At 35.0% G+C, this 17,812-nt stretch overlaps 1 protein-coding gene across 1 annotated transcript; it reads left to right on the top strand.

The window, feature by feature from the left end:
* The first annotated feature begins 6,064 nt into the window (after positions 1-6,064).
* LOC115698195 (putative disease resistance protein RGA3) lies at positions 6,065-10,374 on the top strand. Its single transcript, XM_030625382.2, has 2 exons — positions 6,065-9,335; positions 9,457-10,374. The coding sequence occupies exon 1, from the start codon at positions 6,206-6,208 to the stop codon at positions 9,302-9,304; it is 3,099 nt and encodes a 1,032-aa protein (XP_030481242.2). The 5' UTR covers positions 6,065-6,205; the 3' UTR covers positions 9,305-9,335; positions 9,457-10,374.
* Positions 10,375-17,812: the final 7,438 nt, after the last annotated feature.

Genomic DNA, 17,812 nt, shown 5'->3' with positions numbered 1-17,812 from the left:
GTGTTACGAAAATTATGTTTATACGCAAGTGTACGCAATCAAGTAGTATCTCACGCAAGTGAGGTCGAACCACAGGGAATTGGATTAAGTACTACTAAACTATACTTATGATTCTATTCGGTAAAATAATAAGATTGCAATTTTGAAAGTAAATAACTCAGAAATTAAAGAGAAAATAAACGAAGATTAATCAAGATGAGAGATTAGGGAGGTGAATCCTGTTGATAAGCTACCTATGTTAATACCTAATTGCTATCCTTGTCTCAATGTGAAAGACAGATTATAAATTAACCTAACTCTTTTCAGATCTTTTAGGTTCTAAATAATATGTTCTCTAATTAACTTCTTAATTAAGTCAACACAAAATCAGCATTAAGCAATAATCTATTAGTCACTGAGGCTATGTAAATACTTTCGTTTTACATCAGAACCTAGACTATCCAAATTTTAGCATTCTCAATTCTCACTTTTCAGATTTCGAATTGAGATCATTAAACATGTAAAAGGTGATCAAGCTTACACATGGAATTAAACACAAATAAAGATAGTATTCACACATAAGATGAAGGAATGACAATTATTTATTAACTAGGCATAAACTTAAACAACAATCATCATCCTCCCTTATTGGGAAATTTAGTTCATAATAACTCTAAAAACATCCATGATTAATTCAGAAATAAAAACAAACATAAAGAAGAATTAAAAGGGGTAAAAGAAAGAACTAGAAGGTGGTATCGCTCCGGGTCTTCAAGATAGCTTCCTCTCCACTTGCCTCCACTATTAGGTCTGTTTTTCCTTCCTCCTGACCTTCAATGTCGTATTCCTTATATAGGGATGAGTGGTGTGCCTCCAATTGAGAGAAAAATCAAAATTAGGTCAAATCTGCGATTTCCGTACCTAGTCGCGACTAGCATTTAAGCTGGTCGCGACTACAGGAAAAACTCGAAAAACCGAGTTTCTGCCAATTCTCGAAGTCGCGACCAGGGTCGCGACCAGGAAAAAGGGTCGCGACCTGGCTCTCTGGAGGTCGCGACTACTGATGCGTCTGGAGCCGAATTTTCCAATTTTTTCCAAGTTTGTCCCAGTTTTTCGCCATTTGACTGAATTCGAACTTTAACACCCCGGGAACCTGAAATAATGAAAATCAAGCGTAAAACTGCTCCAAAAGACACCAATAGACGAGATAATGCTAACTTTAACGACCCGAAACATAGGCTAATTATAATGTAACAACCAGCAGCCGGAGTATGACCGGTTCGACCGATCAGGCTGATACTGTAACACGTCGGTACAGGCTGGAGTATGACCAGCAGCAGGAGTATGACCGGTTCGACCGATCAGGCTGTTACTTGTCAATAGTACCGTCCCTATGAACGTTCAGAACTCAGTACCGTGTTGGACACGACAGTTAGGGGGACTCAGTATCGTGTGGGACACGGCAGTTAGGGTTATGATCAGGGGTATGGGCGTCTGATCATGACCGGGATTTATGTATGAGTATTATTATGCTTTTCTTACTGAGTCTGTCGACTCACAGTGCTATGTTTACGTGTAGGTAAAGGCAAGGCTAGAGCTGATGGACCGTGAACGAGCCTATGAAGATTGTACATGTCGGGGCGGTTAGGCCTGGAGCGTACGATCCTTGGGACAGCAAGGCTATTTTTGTAACTAGTCGCTAGGCGACAATTATTTTGTATGAACAGTAAACTTTTGTAAATGATTTTGTAATCGGGATCCCGAGTCTTTTGTATAAATATTTTACAAGTTTAATTAAAAAGCAAAAATTTTAATTAATCACGTTTTCCATAAACCTCGTTGATTAGCAACGAGCTGCACAACATGTTTAAAAATCACGTAATACGCCTATGTTAGTTAGGGTGTTACAGTCACACACACAACAAATTAGTATTTTTAGTCACAATACTTGTTGTGACTAAAAAATACTTGTTGTGACTAAAATTAAATTAATGACAATTTGTAACTAAAGACTACATTTTAGTCACAAGTAACATTTTGTTGTGACTAAAAAATTGTCACTAAAAATAACAGTTTTTTGTTGTGCGGAAGGATAATACTGAGGAAAATGACAAAATTTCAATTTAAGGTTTGCAACCACTTTCCAACTTAAAAAGTTGAATTGAGGGTATGGTTTTCAAGGGTGTGACATTTGGAGGTTGGGAGTTAAACAATTGCAATAAGTGTGAACTAGATAGTACTATGTAGGACTCAAGTACAATCACTGTTCCCTCCCTAAAAGACAATTGATATACATTAAAGAAGAGAAGTAGGGCTCAATCCATTATTGATTGATCAATAGTACACACGTGATCCGTACAAGTCATTGTCAGCTTTATACAAAGTCTTGTAAATTTCAATGGTCCCTACACAATTCAATTTCAAGGTGTACATTAAGCAAGTAGGGCTCACTCCATTATTGATCACTCCTACAATGCACATGTTTGATCATCATTCTTATTTATATAAAGTTAAGTGGTGTTGTTATATATACCATAGGAGTTTACTAAGGTTATTTATACTGTTTTCATATATATAAATCTCAATCATATGTAAATTTTCTATTTTCGTTATAAATTTAACATGCTACAGGCATTAAATATAAAAACCCCTATAAGCTATCTAAACCATACATGAACTCTCGTCCTATATCGAAATTCAGTTTTATTTCACTATAGCATAATTGGTACTCACTTCTCAGATCTCGCATCGAAATCATAAAACAGTTAATTGATGGCCAAACAATTAAAAGTAATTAAGCACGAATGAAATAGAATACATAAAAATTAGGGAGAAAATAAACCATATTAAAACCGTAAAAAAATGTCAAGCAACATCCATCTAACCCTAATAAAGTGTTTAGCTACATATGTAACATGTTCATGGAAGCAAAATCATACATATTATCTTTAAGAAAGAGAAAGATAGAGAATAAAATAATACTGAAAACCATCTGTAGAATGCCTTTAGTATTGACTTTTGTCTCTGAAATTCGTACTCCTTTTTCCCTCTGAATTGCCTTCCCTAAAACTATTGAAGTTCAATTCTTTTATAGCCAAAAAAATGATAGAAGAAATAACAATCACTGAAGAAAAAAACCTATTCTGCTTAGGATTAGAAGAGAATGTGAGTTTTCTGCTGCATCGACTGACAGTATTTTGGCCATAACTTTCTCGATATTGCTCAGAATTGGACGATTTAAGATGTTCTGGAAAAATAAAAGAGGGATCTAGAACCTTTATGTTTTGACTTTTTCTAAAATCTAATAAGAACATAGTGGAATTTAGACTTAAAGTTTAAGCTTTAATTTCTTGCACAATTTTCTCTATGTTATATATCATCTTTTTATGAGATTTTTATTATCTTTTTTTTTTTTTTTTTTTTTTTATCTTATTCCTTTGATATTTTCTAATCTTCTTCTATTTTAAATCTGCAAAAATAAAAGATAAAAAGCGTAAAATTGCTCTAAACAAGAGTAAAACTAAAATAAAAATATACTAAACTTAATCTAAAATTAGTACTAAAAATAACCTAACAGTTATAAAAAAGCCACGTAAAACACCTACTTGAGAAGGTGGGACAACATCTTTCTCCAAGCACTTTAAATCTCCTCCAAGCAGAATAGAATGAGTCATTATGTTGTTGGACAAAATCCTCAAGGTATAGCATCTGGATTTATCTTGCAAGTTAAACTCATCAGTAAAATATTAGTAAAATTAAAAAGAAAAAAAAGAAAAAAAACTAAATTAGTACTAAAAAAATAAAAATTTGAAACAACAAAATTAGTACTAAAAAAAAAACAAAATTGAAACAACAAAATTAGTACTAAAACTAAGAAGAAAAATTAAATTAGAACAAAATTTGATTTTTAATAATATTAACAAATAATCTCCGACAACAATGTCAAAAACTTATTGTGATATTTTGCACACGCAAGTGCACGTATCGTTTACAAGTAATAGACTCAACAAGAGTGAGGTCGATCCCACGAGAATTGTAGTTATGTACGTTAAATTAAATTTGTACTTCTATTTGGTTAAATAAAAATTAAGAGTAGGTTAAAACTAGGAAATGATAAAAACAGTGAAAGGAGAAACAATTTAAGGAAATTAACAGTTAATAAAAACTAGGGCTTCAATTTCAATTGTATCTATTGAATATGGCTTAATATGATTATCTTCCTATTATCAATTTCTATGCAGTAGCAGGTTTATAAATGTAATTTATAGTCTTCTCAGATATATAAATCTCAATCACATGCAAACTTTCTACTCTCGTGATAAACTTAACATACAACAGGCATTAAACACAGAAACCTTATAAGCTATCTAAACCATACAGGTACTCTCGTCTTATATCGAAATACAATTTTATTTCACTATAGCATAATCGACACTCACTTCTCAGATCGCATCGAAATCATAAAACAGTTAGTTAATGGCCAGACAATTAAAAGTAATTAATAGCACGAATAAAATAGAATACATAGAAATTAGGAGAAAAATAAATCATATTAAAACCATAAAGCAATGTCAAACAACATCCATCTAACCCTAATCAAGTGTTTAGCTACACATGTCCATGGAAGCAAAATCACACATATTAACTTTAAGAAAGAGAAGAAGATAGAGAATAAAATAATGCTGAAAACCCTCTATAGAATGCCTCCAGTATTGACTTTGGTCTTTGAAATTCATACTCTTTTTTCCCTCTAAATTGCCTCCCAAAACTATTGAAGTCCACTTCTTTTAAAGAAAAAAATGATAAAATAAAATAAAAATCGCTGAAAAAAAAAACCTATTTTGCTTAGGATTAGAAGAGGAGGTGAGTTTTCTACTGCGTCGACTGATAGTATTTTGGCCATAACTCTCTCGATATTTCTCGTAATTGGACGATTGAAGATGTTTCAGAAAGATAAAAGAGAGATCTAGAACTTTTATGTTTTGACTTTTTCCAAAATATGATCAGTACATAGTTGAATTTAGGCTTGAAGGTTCAGCTTTATTTTCTTGCACAATTTTCTCTATTTTATAAATAATCTTTTTCTGAGATTTTTTTTCCTTCTTATTCCTTTGATATTTTATAGTCTTCTTCTATTTTAAATCTGCAAAAATAAAAGATAAAACATGTAAAATTATTCCAAACATGGGTAAAACTAAATTAAAAATATACTAAAGTTAATTTAAAATTATTACTAAAAATAAGCTAACAATTTTTATATTATATTTTATCAAATGTGAATAAAAAATATTCAAAACTCAAGTATATATGAAAAATTCTAAGTTGATATGGTTTTTTACTATTAAAATAAAATATAAAATATTTTATTTAGAAAAAAAAATAAGAGATTTAATGGTTATTTATTTTAGATATTTTTATTTTTTTTTAATACACAATAAATAAGTAAATATAGTTTTAGTTCAAATAAATTTATTAGATTCTTTTAATTAAAACAGTTTTTCCTAAAAGTTGAGTTGTACCAGCTTTAGTTTTTAGTTGTAGTTTGTTCATAAATTATTCAAAAAGCTATTTTTTGATTGTTTACCAAAAATATTTTTATCACAGTTTTTTCAAAAACATCTTTTAACTTTTTTAAAAACTTTGCCAAACTGGTCCAGTCACACACACAACAAATTATTCTGCATCAAAATCAACTTCAAAGCTAGTCATTTGTTCCGTTTATAATGGAGGTGGGACGATAAATATTGAGGAAAATGACAAAATTTGAATTTAAGGTTTGCAACAACCTTCCAACTTAAATTAAAGAGTTGAATTGAGGGTATGGTTTTTGAAGGGTGTGACATAATTTGGAGGTTGGGAGTTAAACAATTGCAATAAGTGTGAACTAGATAGTACTACGTATAGGACACATATTAACTTTAAAAAAGAGAAGTAGGGCTCAATCCATTATTGATTCATCACTAGTACACACGTGATCCGTACAAGTCAATTAAATCAGTGATCCCTACACAATACAATTCAATTTCAACGTGTACATTAAACAAGTAGGGCTCACTCCATTATCGATCACTCCTACAATGCACATATTATTGATCATTCTTATGGATATAGAGTTAAGTGGTGTTGTTATATATATTGCTATAACATATATAAATCTTATAACTACAAAGAGGATTTCATCTTCATCTCAGCTTTAGTTATTACTACCGTTTCAAAAAATACAGTAATGGCCGATGGAGTTTTATCCAACGTTGCTGGAAGTATTGTTGAGATGCTGGGTTCTGCAGCATTCGAAGAGGCCAGACTGCTTTATGGTGTGAAGGACGAGTTTCAGAAACTTGTTGGGACAATTGAAGTAATCAAAGGCGTACTTCTTGATGCAGAAGAGAAGATGGATGTTGATCATCAAGTCAAAGCTTGGCTCAAACAACTTGGAGATGTTTTCATTGTTGCTGATGACTTGGTGGACAAGTTTCATACCGAACCTTCCATGTCTGGGAATAAGTTTACCAGACAGGTATGTCTTTTTTTCTCCAGCTCTAATCAGCTAGATTTTCGTTTTAAGATGGGCCATCAGATTAAAAGTATAAGAGAAAAACTAGATGCTATAAGCGCTAATAGGAGTTTCCATTTAGATTTTCGTCCAATAGAAACGAGAGTTGGTAGTGGAAGTAGTATGAGGGAGACCTACTCATATGTGAGGGAAGAGGAAGTTATTGGGAGAGAGGATGACAAGAGAGAGATTATTCAAAAATTGGTGGAAATGGATTTTGGGGAGGATGTGTCATTCATTCCAATGGTAGGGATTGGAGGGTTAGGAAAAACCACACTAGCTCAATGTGTTTTTAATGATGAAAGAGTCCAAAAACATTTTGAACCAAAAATGTGGGTGTGTGTTTCTGATGTTTTTGATGTGAAATTACTTGTGGGGAAAATTTTGAAGTCTCTTACGTCTAGCAATCTAGAAAACCTTGACTTGCAACAACTACAAAATAAACTTAGAGAAGAGCTAAGTGGAAAGAAATACCTGCTAGTGTTGGATGATGTTTGGAATGAGAATGGTGAAGAATGGGGTAAGTTAAAGATGTTGTTGAAGTGTGGAGGAAAGGGTAGTAGAGTCTTAGTAACTACTCGTAGTGAGGTGGTTGCTAGGATAACTCAGAGTAGAGTTGAGCGAATTAAAGTAAAGGGTTTGAGCGAAGACATGTCCTGGTCCTTATTCAAAAGAATGGCATTTAAGGAAGGTCAAGAGCCGGTGGAGGGCTCAAAAGGAAAGGAGCTAGGATTGGAGGTTGTCAAGAAATGTAAGGGAGTTCCTTTGGCCATAAGAACAATAGGAAGATTATTGCAGGAAAGGTTATGGCAGTCTGGAGACCCACAAAAGGAGTTGTCAACGTTTTTGAATCGCGAGTTTGCAAAAATAAAACAAAATGAAAATGATATCTTGCCCACCCTCAAACTAAGTTATAATCATCTCCCATCACATTTGAAGCATTGTTTTGCTTACTGTAGATTGTTCCCAAAAGATCATGAAATTAATGTGAGGGAGTTGATACAACTATGGATGGCACAAGGATTTATAAAATACTCTGATGACAAAAGCCAATGTCTAGAAGAAATTGGTTACGAGTATTTTATAAATCTACTTTGGAGATCCTTTTTCCAAGAGCCAGAAACTTGTGATTTTGATGATATAATGACATGTAAAATGCATGACCTTATGCATGATCTTGCAATTAAGGTGGCAGGATCAAATAGTGTCATAATCGATCAAAATTCTAAAATTTCTGATGAAAAATATCTCCATGTGTCATTCGTAAATTTTGATTTTGATCTTGAAACCAACAACTCACTCGAGATTTTCGAATTCTTTTCTCAACAAAAAAGACTTCGAACTTTACTTATACATAATTTTGAAGGGTTGAGCTTCTCAGAACTAGAGGGTTTTGGGTCCTACTTTAAGTGTCTACGAGCTTTGAGTGTACCTTCCATGAAGATTGAGGTGTTGCCAAGGAATTTGTGTGAATTAGAACATTTGAGATATCTAAATCTTTCTGGTAATTTTAGGTTAAAAGTGCTTCCTAGCTCTTTTATAAGATTACAGAATTTGCAAACTCTGAATCTTACTAATTGTTATAGCCTTGTTAGATTACCTCTAAACATGAAGAAATTAATCAACTTAAGGCATCTTATGATTGATGGATGTAAAAGATTGAGAGAGATGCCCCCTGAATTTGGGTATATGAGTTCCCTTCACACATTAGATAGATTTGTTGCATCTGAGTCCAGTGGGGTTCATGAATTGAGCAACCTCATTAACAACTTAAATGGAAGTTTAACAATTAAAAGACTCGGGTGCACGACAAACTACTCTGCATCAAAAACAACTTCAAAGCGAGTCATTTGTGAAGGCAAGCATAATCTTTATTCGTTAACTTTAGAGTGGAATGTAGTGAGAAATGATGAAATGTCAATTGAAGGTTTGCAGCCACCTTCCAGCCTAAAAGTGTTGCATGTGTGGGGTTTCATGGGTGTGAGATTTGGAGGTTGGCTTTCTTCATTGGATAACCTTGTTAAATTGAAGTTAATCAAATGCAAGAAGTGCCAATATCTCCCAAAATTAGATCAATTACGTTCTCTCGAGGAACTTTACATTTGTGAGGTTGAAGCAGAGTACATGTGCTCCTCTGCGGAAGATGATGATTTTGACGCCAACTTGTTCTTTCCATCCCTAGTGACTCTTCATATTAGATATTGTTTTAATCTCAAGTGGTGGTGGTGGAAAAAGGAAGTGGATGGGAATAATGAGTTTGTTAGATCATTTCCTCGTCTTTCCAATTTAGAAATAGAAATGAGTCATCACCTCACTTCAATGCCCTTGTTTCCATCTATTGAAGAAGTCACACTGATTGGAACTAGCTCAATGGCATTAGAAGAAACGTTTAAAATGATGAGGGGAAGCAAGGCACACAACACTCACCCAAACATTTCATTGCTAAGGTCTATCGTTATAAGAAGCTGCCCCAGTTTGACATCACTAACGATGGAAGGGATTGGTAACCTTACTTCCCTCGAGTATATTCGTATAGAAAGTTGCTCCAATTTGACATCACTCCTTGAAGGGATTGATAACCTTGCTTCCCTTAGGACTGTCTATATAGAACATTGTCACAATTTGACATCAGTACTAGAAGGGATTGATAACTTTCCTTCCCTTCAGTCTATCCTTATAGATGCTTGCCCCAATTTGACATCAATTCCCGAAAACTTCAAAAAAGTGAAGAATTCTATCATTAGGCGTTGTCCAAAGCTTGAAGAGACATAATGTAATTGAAGTTTATTTATCTATTATACATGTGAGTTTACCATCTCTAAGTCTCTCTCTGTGTTTTTTTTTTTAATTTAGATTAATGTGTTTATGAAGCATAATGCATGTATTAATCTGAAATTAATTTGATTTGCTTATAAATGAAACAGAAACAGGTTAATTTGTATAATTCATCCTTGTCAACCAATGGAGAGACGGAAGTGGTGTTCAGCTCAACAAGAAAGGAGACGGGGCAATGATCAGACCAACAAAAAAGATGGAGACATAAGTGGAGTTAGCTGTGGAAAAGAACTAATACTTTCAGAGTCTCATTCTTTCATTTCAACGCATTCAAAATTCAGTTAATGAGAAGATTGGTGTTGTCAAGAATTTCAGGGGAGTGGTTGGAGAGTCAATCAGAGTGAGAAAACTCTATTTTTGCAATCAGTGAATGGATCGTCATGCATATTTGAATTCATGGTGAGTAAACTAAGGGGCAGCAAACACAATACCAAACTGTGGAGAACAGCGATTATGGCATTAATTTGGGCTGTTTGGTTGGAAAGAAATTCTAGAATTTTTGAGGGACATGACGAGAGTTCAGAAGAGGAACTTTGGGAGAAAATAAAATTCTGGTCAGCTATTGAGGATGTTAGAGTTGAACACAAATATTTTTTTTTGTACTGTGTGTTTGGTTTTTTGCTGTAACAATTTCTTTGGTATGGCACTTGTAACCACGGTATTCCTCCGCCACAAGTGAGGTTATCTATATATATCGGGGAGGGGTCAGTCTTAGACAAAGGCCTCTTTCTCTTTTTCAAAAAAATCGAGCTAGGTAGCTTGGTCATTCTTTTCTTTTCGAAATCAAGAACTTAAAGAAATTATTTTGCCAGCCATTAAGGTATGTTATGTTATGAAGTTCTATGATGTATGTCATGTTGTGTTTATCAATTTAAGTAGCCCCATAATGCATATTCTGGTGCCATTGGGAATGTCTGTATATATGACTGTCCCAATTTGACATCAATTCCAGGCAACTTCAGCAAATTGAAGTTTTTTATATTCTGGGTTGTCCTAAGCTTGAACTAAAGGGCATGGTGATCCCTTTTTAATGTTACTAAACAGCTGATGCAATCTGAACATTGGTGGTGTAATTTTCATAATTGGTAATATGGATTTTGATCACTTTTTAATGCACCTTATTTCTTATGTAGATTGTGGGATTTATTTACTGGTGTAAGTAATAGTTAGTTATTACAGTTGGTTTTAACAGTTTTTCTGTTATGTTTTTCCCACTCTTGTACTCTTGTTGGACCTATATATAAAGGTCATTTTTCTTCTGTTATTTTAGTTAGAGGATTGAGAGAAACAGAGAGAGGTTTTGAGTGTTGTAATAGAGCCTGAGATCATGAAACTCAGTAGCTCTCGAGTGACTTATGTGGGTACTGTAGGAGCATGACTCCATGAAGTTTATACCTGTAATCTGTGTTCTCTGAGCTGATTCTAATAACATCAAGGCAAAGCCTCAAGGCAGTTCCTCCCAAGGATTAGATCCAAGTGTTAATTCACTTGTGATTGAACCTTGTAATTTCGGTTGTGTTCTTTCTTTTATTCCTGCTGGTTTATTGCTTATCTTTCTGGTTTGTGTCTTCTGTTTTCTGGTTTGATTTTGATCTTGTTTATGTTCTTGAATGGTGATTGAATCACCACAAATGGTATCAGAGCACAGGTTGCATTTGAGGATTCAAGAACTGTAAAGATCAAGCTTGAAGAACATCAATGGCGACAGCAAGATTCGAGATCGATAAGTTCACTGGAGTTAATGATTTCGGTCTCTGGCGTATCAAAATGAAAGCACTGCTCGTGCAACAAGGCATTATCAATGCAATTCTGGAACCAGCTATCAAAGAAGGAAATGAAGAAAAGAAAGTCTCCCAAGAAATTGAAATGAAGGCTCATAGTGCAATCTTGCTGAGTTTAGGTGATGAGGTTCTTCGAGAGGTTGCTGATGAAGAAACTGCAGTGGGTTTATGGAATAAACTGGGATCAATTTACATGAAGAAGTCCCTAGCTAACAAACTTTATCTGAAAAAGAAACTCTACACCATGAAGATGGAGGAAACCAAAGAACTTAGAAGACATCTTGACGATTTTAATAAACTAATCTTGGACTTAAATAATATAGGTGTCAAGATCGATGAAGAAGATCAAGCTATACTCCTACTCAGTACCCTGCCTAAGAACTACGAACACTTTGTAGACACTATACTGTATGGTAAAGACACACTTACCATGTCTGAAGTTAAGGCAGCTCTCAATTCAAAGGAGATACAGAAGAAGGTCGATGACAAAACTGAGATTGGTGGAGAAGGCTTATTTGCCCGTGGGAGATCAGATAAGAGGGATTTCAAGAAATCAAAGAATGGACACAAGTCCAATTTCAAGAATGTAAATCTTGGAAAGAAATGCTACTATTGCAAAAAGGAAGGCCATTTCAGAGATGATTGTTACTTGCTAAAGAACAAGCTTAAGAGAGACAAAAGTAGGGACAGAGGTGAAGCTGATGTTGCATCAAGTGGATATGATTCTGCAGATGTTCTTGTTGCATCTAGTGAGGATTCTGGTGGAGAATGGATACTAGACTCGGGCTGTTCCTTCCATATGACCCCAAACAAGAACTTGCTCTCTGATTTTGAAGATAATGCTGCTGGTACAAGATTTTAGGGAACAACAAAGCATGTAAAATTCAAGGTATTGGCTCAATCAACATGAAAATGCATGATGGCATCATTCGATCAATTCAAGAGGTGAGGTATGTTCCTGATCTTAAGAGAAACTTATTGTCTATAGGAATGTTTGATAATAATGGCTATGCTGTCAAAATAGACAATGGCACACTAAACATCTCTAAAGGCTCTCTTGTAATAGCTAGAGGTAGACTCAAGAATGGATTATACTACTTGAATGGTACTGCAGTAACAGGGACAGCTTCACCAGCCATAAATAATGTCAAAAACAACATTGAGTTGTGGCATTTGAGACTTGGTCATGTCAGTGAGAGGGGGCTCACTGAACTTGACAAACAAGGGATGTTTCAAGGAGGTTTAAATGGGAAACTTGGCTTTTGTGAGGAATGTGTGTATGGGAAAAGCTGCAGGGTAAAATTTGCCACTAGTCATCACACAACCAAGGAGAAATTGGCCTATATTCATTCGGATTTATGGGGGCCATCTAGAATCAAAACCCTTGGTGGTGCTAGCTATTTCATTAGCATCATAGATGATTTTTCTAGGAAGGTTTGGGTATTCCTATTGAAAAGCAAGGATGAGGCATTCAATGCCTTTGTCAATTGGAAAAAGCTGATAGAGAATCAAACCAAATGCAAAATCAGAAAACTAAGAACAGACAATGGTTGGGAGTATTGCTCTAATCAATTTGATGCATTTTGCAAGGAACATGGGATAGCTAGACATTTCACTGTTAGAGATACACCTCAGCAAAATGGTCTTGCTGAAAGAATGAATAGAACTCTCATTGAGAGAGTAAGGTGTATGTTGAAAGGTGCTGGTTTGGATAGGTCTTTTTGGGGAGAAGCTGTTAAGACAGCTTGTTATCTAATTAATAGGTGTCCTTCAGTCCCTTTGAGGTTTAAGACTCCACAAGAATTATGGACAGGCCATGTACCAAGAATTGACCATTTGAGGGTGTTTGGATGCTCTGCTTATGCTCACTACAGACAAGACAAATTACAACCTAGAGCACTAAAGTGCATGTTCCTAGGTTATCCTGATGGAGTAAAGGGATACAAGTTATGGTGTCTAGAACCAGGGCACAAGAAATGCATAATTAGTAGAGATGTGGTATTCAATGAGGAGGAAATGGCCATGAAAAGAAGGGTTACTGCTGGTGCACCAGAAACCAGCAGCCTTGGTGATCAAATTAAGGTGGATTCAACCACCTCTGCCCCAGTTGAAACTACTGAAAGTAGTAATATGGACAGTTCAGATACTGACACTCATTCCAGCCTTAGTAACTACCAGCTTGCTCGAGACAGAGAAAGGAGAACAACCAAGGCACCTGACAAGTTTGGTTATGCTGAATTTACAGCCTATGCACTAAGTGTTGCTGAAGATATGGAGAGTGATGAACCTTCAAGTTACATGGAAGCCATTTCTGGTAAAAATAAAGTTGCTTGGTTGCATGCTATAGAGGAGGAGAAACAGTCCTTAAAGAAAAACAAGACATGGACAGTGGTGAAGAGACCTGAAAACCAAAGAATAATCAAATGCAAGTGGCTATTCAAACAAAAGGATGGTATACCTGGTAGTGAGGGACCAAGGTTTAAAGCAAGACTAGTTGCTAAGGGTTTCACTCAACTTGAAGGTGTTGATTACAATGATATATTCTCTCCTGTTGTCAAACAAACTACCATCAGAGTTGTGTTATCCATGGCTGCTAGATTTGATCTTGAGGTGGATCAAATGGATGTTAGAACTGCATTTTTGCATGGGAACCTAGAGGAGAAAATCTACATGGAGATACCTGAGGGCTATGATGAGAAACCTGATCAGGTATGTCTCTTAAACAAATCCCTTTATGGTTTAAAACAGGCTCCAAGACAATGGAACCTTAGATTTGATGAGTTTATGTTGAAAATTGGTTTTTCAAAGAGCAAATATGATACTTGTGTTTATTTCCACAATGGAATCTATCTACTATTGTATGTTGATGATATACTAATAGTAGGGAAAGAAAGATGTGAAATTGAAAGGTTAAAGTCTCAACTGAGTGTGGAATTTGAAATGAAGGACTTGGGGCCAGCAAAGAAAATTCTAGGAATAGAAATAAAGAGAAATAGACCTCACACCATAAGTCTATCACAAGGAAATTATCTCAAGAAGGTAATTGAGAAGCTTGGCATGAAAGAAGCCAAACCTGTGACAACTCCTCTTGCTCAACATTTTAAATTGTCACAAGATCAGTCCCCACAAACTGAAATTGAGAGAAAACACATGGAAAGCATACCCTATGCTACTGGTGTAGGATGTCTCATGTATGCTATGGTGTGTACTAGACCCGATTTGGCTCATAGCATGAGTGTTGTGAGTAGATTTATTAGTGACCCTGGTGAAGAGCATTGGAAAGGGCTGAAATGGATATTGAGGTATCTAAAGGGCACTCTTAAAACAGGTCTTGTACTGGGAAATGACAGCAAATTCAAGGACAATGTCTCTGGTTTTGTTGATGCCGATTATGCTGGGAATTTGGACACTAGGAGATCTTTGTCTGGTTTTGTGTTTACTGTGTTTGGAGGGTGTGTTAGCTGGAAAGCCAATCTGCAAAAGGTTGTGGCCCTATCCTCTACTGAAGCCGAGTATATGGCTGCAACAGAAGCTGTGAAAGAAGCCATTTGGCTAAAAGGATTGACTTCAGAACTGGGTATTAATTCAGAAAACTTGTTTATTCATTGTGACAATCAAAGTGCAATCCATCTCATGAAGAATCCTATGTACCATGAAAGATCTAAACATATTGACATCAAGCTACACTTCATTAGAGATATCATTGCCAGCAAACAAGTCAAAGTAAAGAAGATAAGCACCCATGAAAATCCTGCTGATATGTTCACTAAAGCAGTCACTAGTGAGAAGTTCAGGTTATGCCTGAAGCTTCTAAATATTGAAGACTGCTGACCCTTCAATCATGAAGGAAAATCTTATTGATGGAACGGTTTTGCCTTAATTTTTTTTGTTGCTCAGAGATCTTACTTACCCAAGTAAACAAATCAGGTGGAATTTGTGGGATTTATTTACTGGTGTAAGTAATAGTTAGTTATTACAGTTGGTTTTAACAGTTTTTCTGTTATGTTTTTCCCACTCTTGTACTCTTGTTGGACCTATATATAAAGGTCATTTTTCTTCTGTTATTTTAGTTAGAGGATTGAGAGAAACAGAGAGAGGTTTTGAGTGTTGTAATAGAGCCTGAGATCATGAAACTCAGTAGCTCTCGAGTGACTTATGTGGGTACTGTAGGAGCATGACTCCATGAAGTTTATACCTGTAATCTGTGTTCTCTGAGCTGATTCTAATAACATCAAGGCAAAGCCTCAAGGCAGTTCCTCCCAAGGATTAGATCCAAGTGTTAATTCACTTGTGATTGAACCTTGTAATTTCGGTTGTGTTCTTTCTTTTATTCCTGCTGGTTTATTGCTTATCTTTCTGGTTTGTGTCTTCTGTTTTCTGGTTTGATTTTGATCTTGTTTATGTTCTTGAATGGTGATTGAATCACCACATAGATAGATTTGCATAGTAGCATGTCTCTTAATTTTTTGGGTTTGTGTAGTGATCAAAATTGCAGTGTGATGACAAGAGTTGAAGCATGAATCTCCATGGATGGGTGGTTATATATAATATATATGAGAAATAAAATGAAAGGTGAGGTGTTACTTGTAATAATTTCTGAGCTAACTTGTATTGCTTTTGTTGTTAAAGTGGTACTACTAATTAATTAATCAGTATTTTTACTTTGTGTTTTCAGGTGTTATACATATGTATGGATAATGGATGTTTTTCCTACACAATCAAGTGAGCTATCTTTGTGTTCTTGGGATGGTTCTTTCTTGTGATAAAGACAAGTTATGAAGTAATAAGCTGCAAGAGATGTAATTCTTTTGTTGAAGTTGTAAGGTTGGTGGTTTGTTTTGATTATGAAGTTTGCTTCTTCTTGTAAATAAATCCTATCTACTTATATGTAGAATTTTAGAATTTTAGAGCCTATTCTTCTAAGGAATCCTTTTTCAATATGACAATGGAAGAATACGAAGTTTGGTTCAAGAAAGATTGAACTGTTACAATGGTGATAATTTTCCCTAGAGCAATATCTAAATGGAGCTTTGAACACTTAGGAAACCCCCTTGAAGATCTTCTTCCCTTTGGCTTCTCAATTCTGTTCGCCTCTCTCCATGTCAAACCTTCTTGCTCTAAGTTTACAACTCAACCTCACCATACAAAAATTCTCTCAACCCTCTCTATTCGATTTTCTGCTCTAATTATAAAATGAGACTGAGGCATTCTTTTATAGACACAAGGAGTCAATCACAAAAGCTGTTACACATAACATAAGTAAGTACTTAAAACTAACAGAATTTAACTAACTTTTTTGAGCGTCCAATCCGAGCTATCTTCGAATCATGCAATGTCATCATTGTTAATAATGTGTCTAGTTTATTAGGGGCTGATATAACAACAACTTACACCTCAGTACCTAATAATCCTTGTGAAAAGAATTCCTCGAAAGAATTAACTATGCAATTTAATGTAGGGATTTTTTTGGTCTCTTGTTCATACATCTAAGGAGGCCTATAAATAGAGCTACATCCATTTCATTTGCTCATCCCATCACAAGCTATTCCAAGAGTGAAGAGTGAGGCCCTTGAGAGAAAAATAGTGAGAACACCTCTTAGTAGGAGAAATCTAAGAGAGAAGAAGAGAGTTCCTACAAAATTGTGAGAAACATTTTGTAGAGAGATGGTGAGATTACTACAATTAGTGAGTGTGAGAGTTTTGAGTATATTCCTCAAGTATTTGTCAAAACTTAAGAGTGTAATATTGTGTACCCATTATTATTGTTATAAATGAAGATTTACCGTGGTTTTTATTTTCCACGAGATAATTTCTTGGCACGCATTTAGTGCTCTTTGATTATTATTCGTAAAGTACTATTTCCATTGGAAGATATCTAAAAATTCTGAATATGCTTTGTGATTGCAACTGTAACTGATCTTTCACATCAAGAAAGAATTTCAAAGACTCCATTGTATTTTCCGCAAATATTGATCCTAAAGGGAAATTGGAATACTACTGGAAGGATTGATAGCGTTCGTTCCCTTGACAATATTGATATAAGAAGCTGCCCCAATTTGACATCAATTCCCGTCAACTTCAGAAATGTGAAGCATATCTCTTTTCTCTCTGTGTTTCTTTATTACATAGATGTGTTTATGAAGCATGCATTCTGAAATTTTTTTCTTACTGTATCAGTTCCTTTTAAATGAAACATATCAATTTTGATATAGTTGTTTTATTTTGCCTAAAGTGAGGGTTTTAATCTATAACGGGGGGAGGCCAGTCTAAGACAAAGGTCTCTTTCTCTTTTGATTTGGAGATATATATAATGAAGGCAACCAATCCCCTATTGAAGCATGAATGCATCCCCAGAATAACTGTTAGTTATTCAAGGATTTGGATCAGCACTACACAGCAGAGATTAACTCTGAAATTACAACTCACTCTAAAACTCTTTTACAAAGAAGAATCTCTAAAAACTGTACCTATATTTTTGTGGATAACTTGAAACGTAGAGAGTTTAGAGATTTTTATAGATGAGGAGAGGAGAGGACCCTTGCTGAGTTGGAGATGCAGCCAACTGTATTAACCAACTCTTTTGCTGAGTTGGTGCTGACATGTACATGGATTAAGTGAGTTTAATCCCAACAATTCCATCTCATTAAACTGATCACTGATCCAA

This window comes from Cannabis sativa, chromosome 7 (genome assembly GCF_029168945.1).
Source record: "Cannabis sativa cultivar Pink pepper isolate KNU-18-1 chromosome 7, ASM2916894v1, whole genome shotgun sequence".
NCBI lineage: Eukaryota > Viridiplantae > Streptophyta > Magnoliopsida > Rosales > Cannabaceae > Cannabis > Cannabis sativa.
The sequence above is the reverse complement of the archived record's forward strand: the minus strand, read 5'-3'. Positions and strand labels throughout refer to the sequence as shown.

What these genes read in the sequence shown, in the direction of transcription:
- LOC115698195 (XM_030625382.2), top strand. Translation starts at nt 6,206, where the DNA reads ATGGCCGATGGAGTTTTATCCAACGTTGCTGGAAGTATTGTTGAGATG.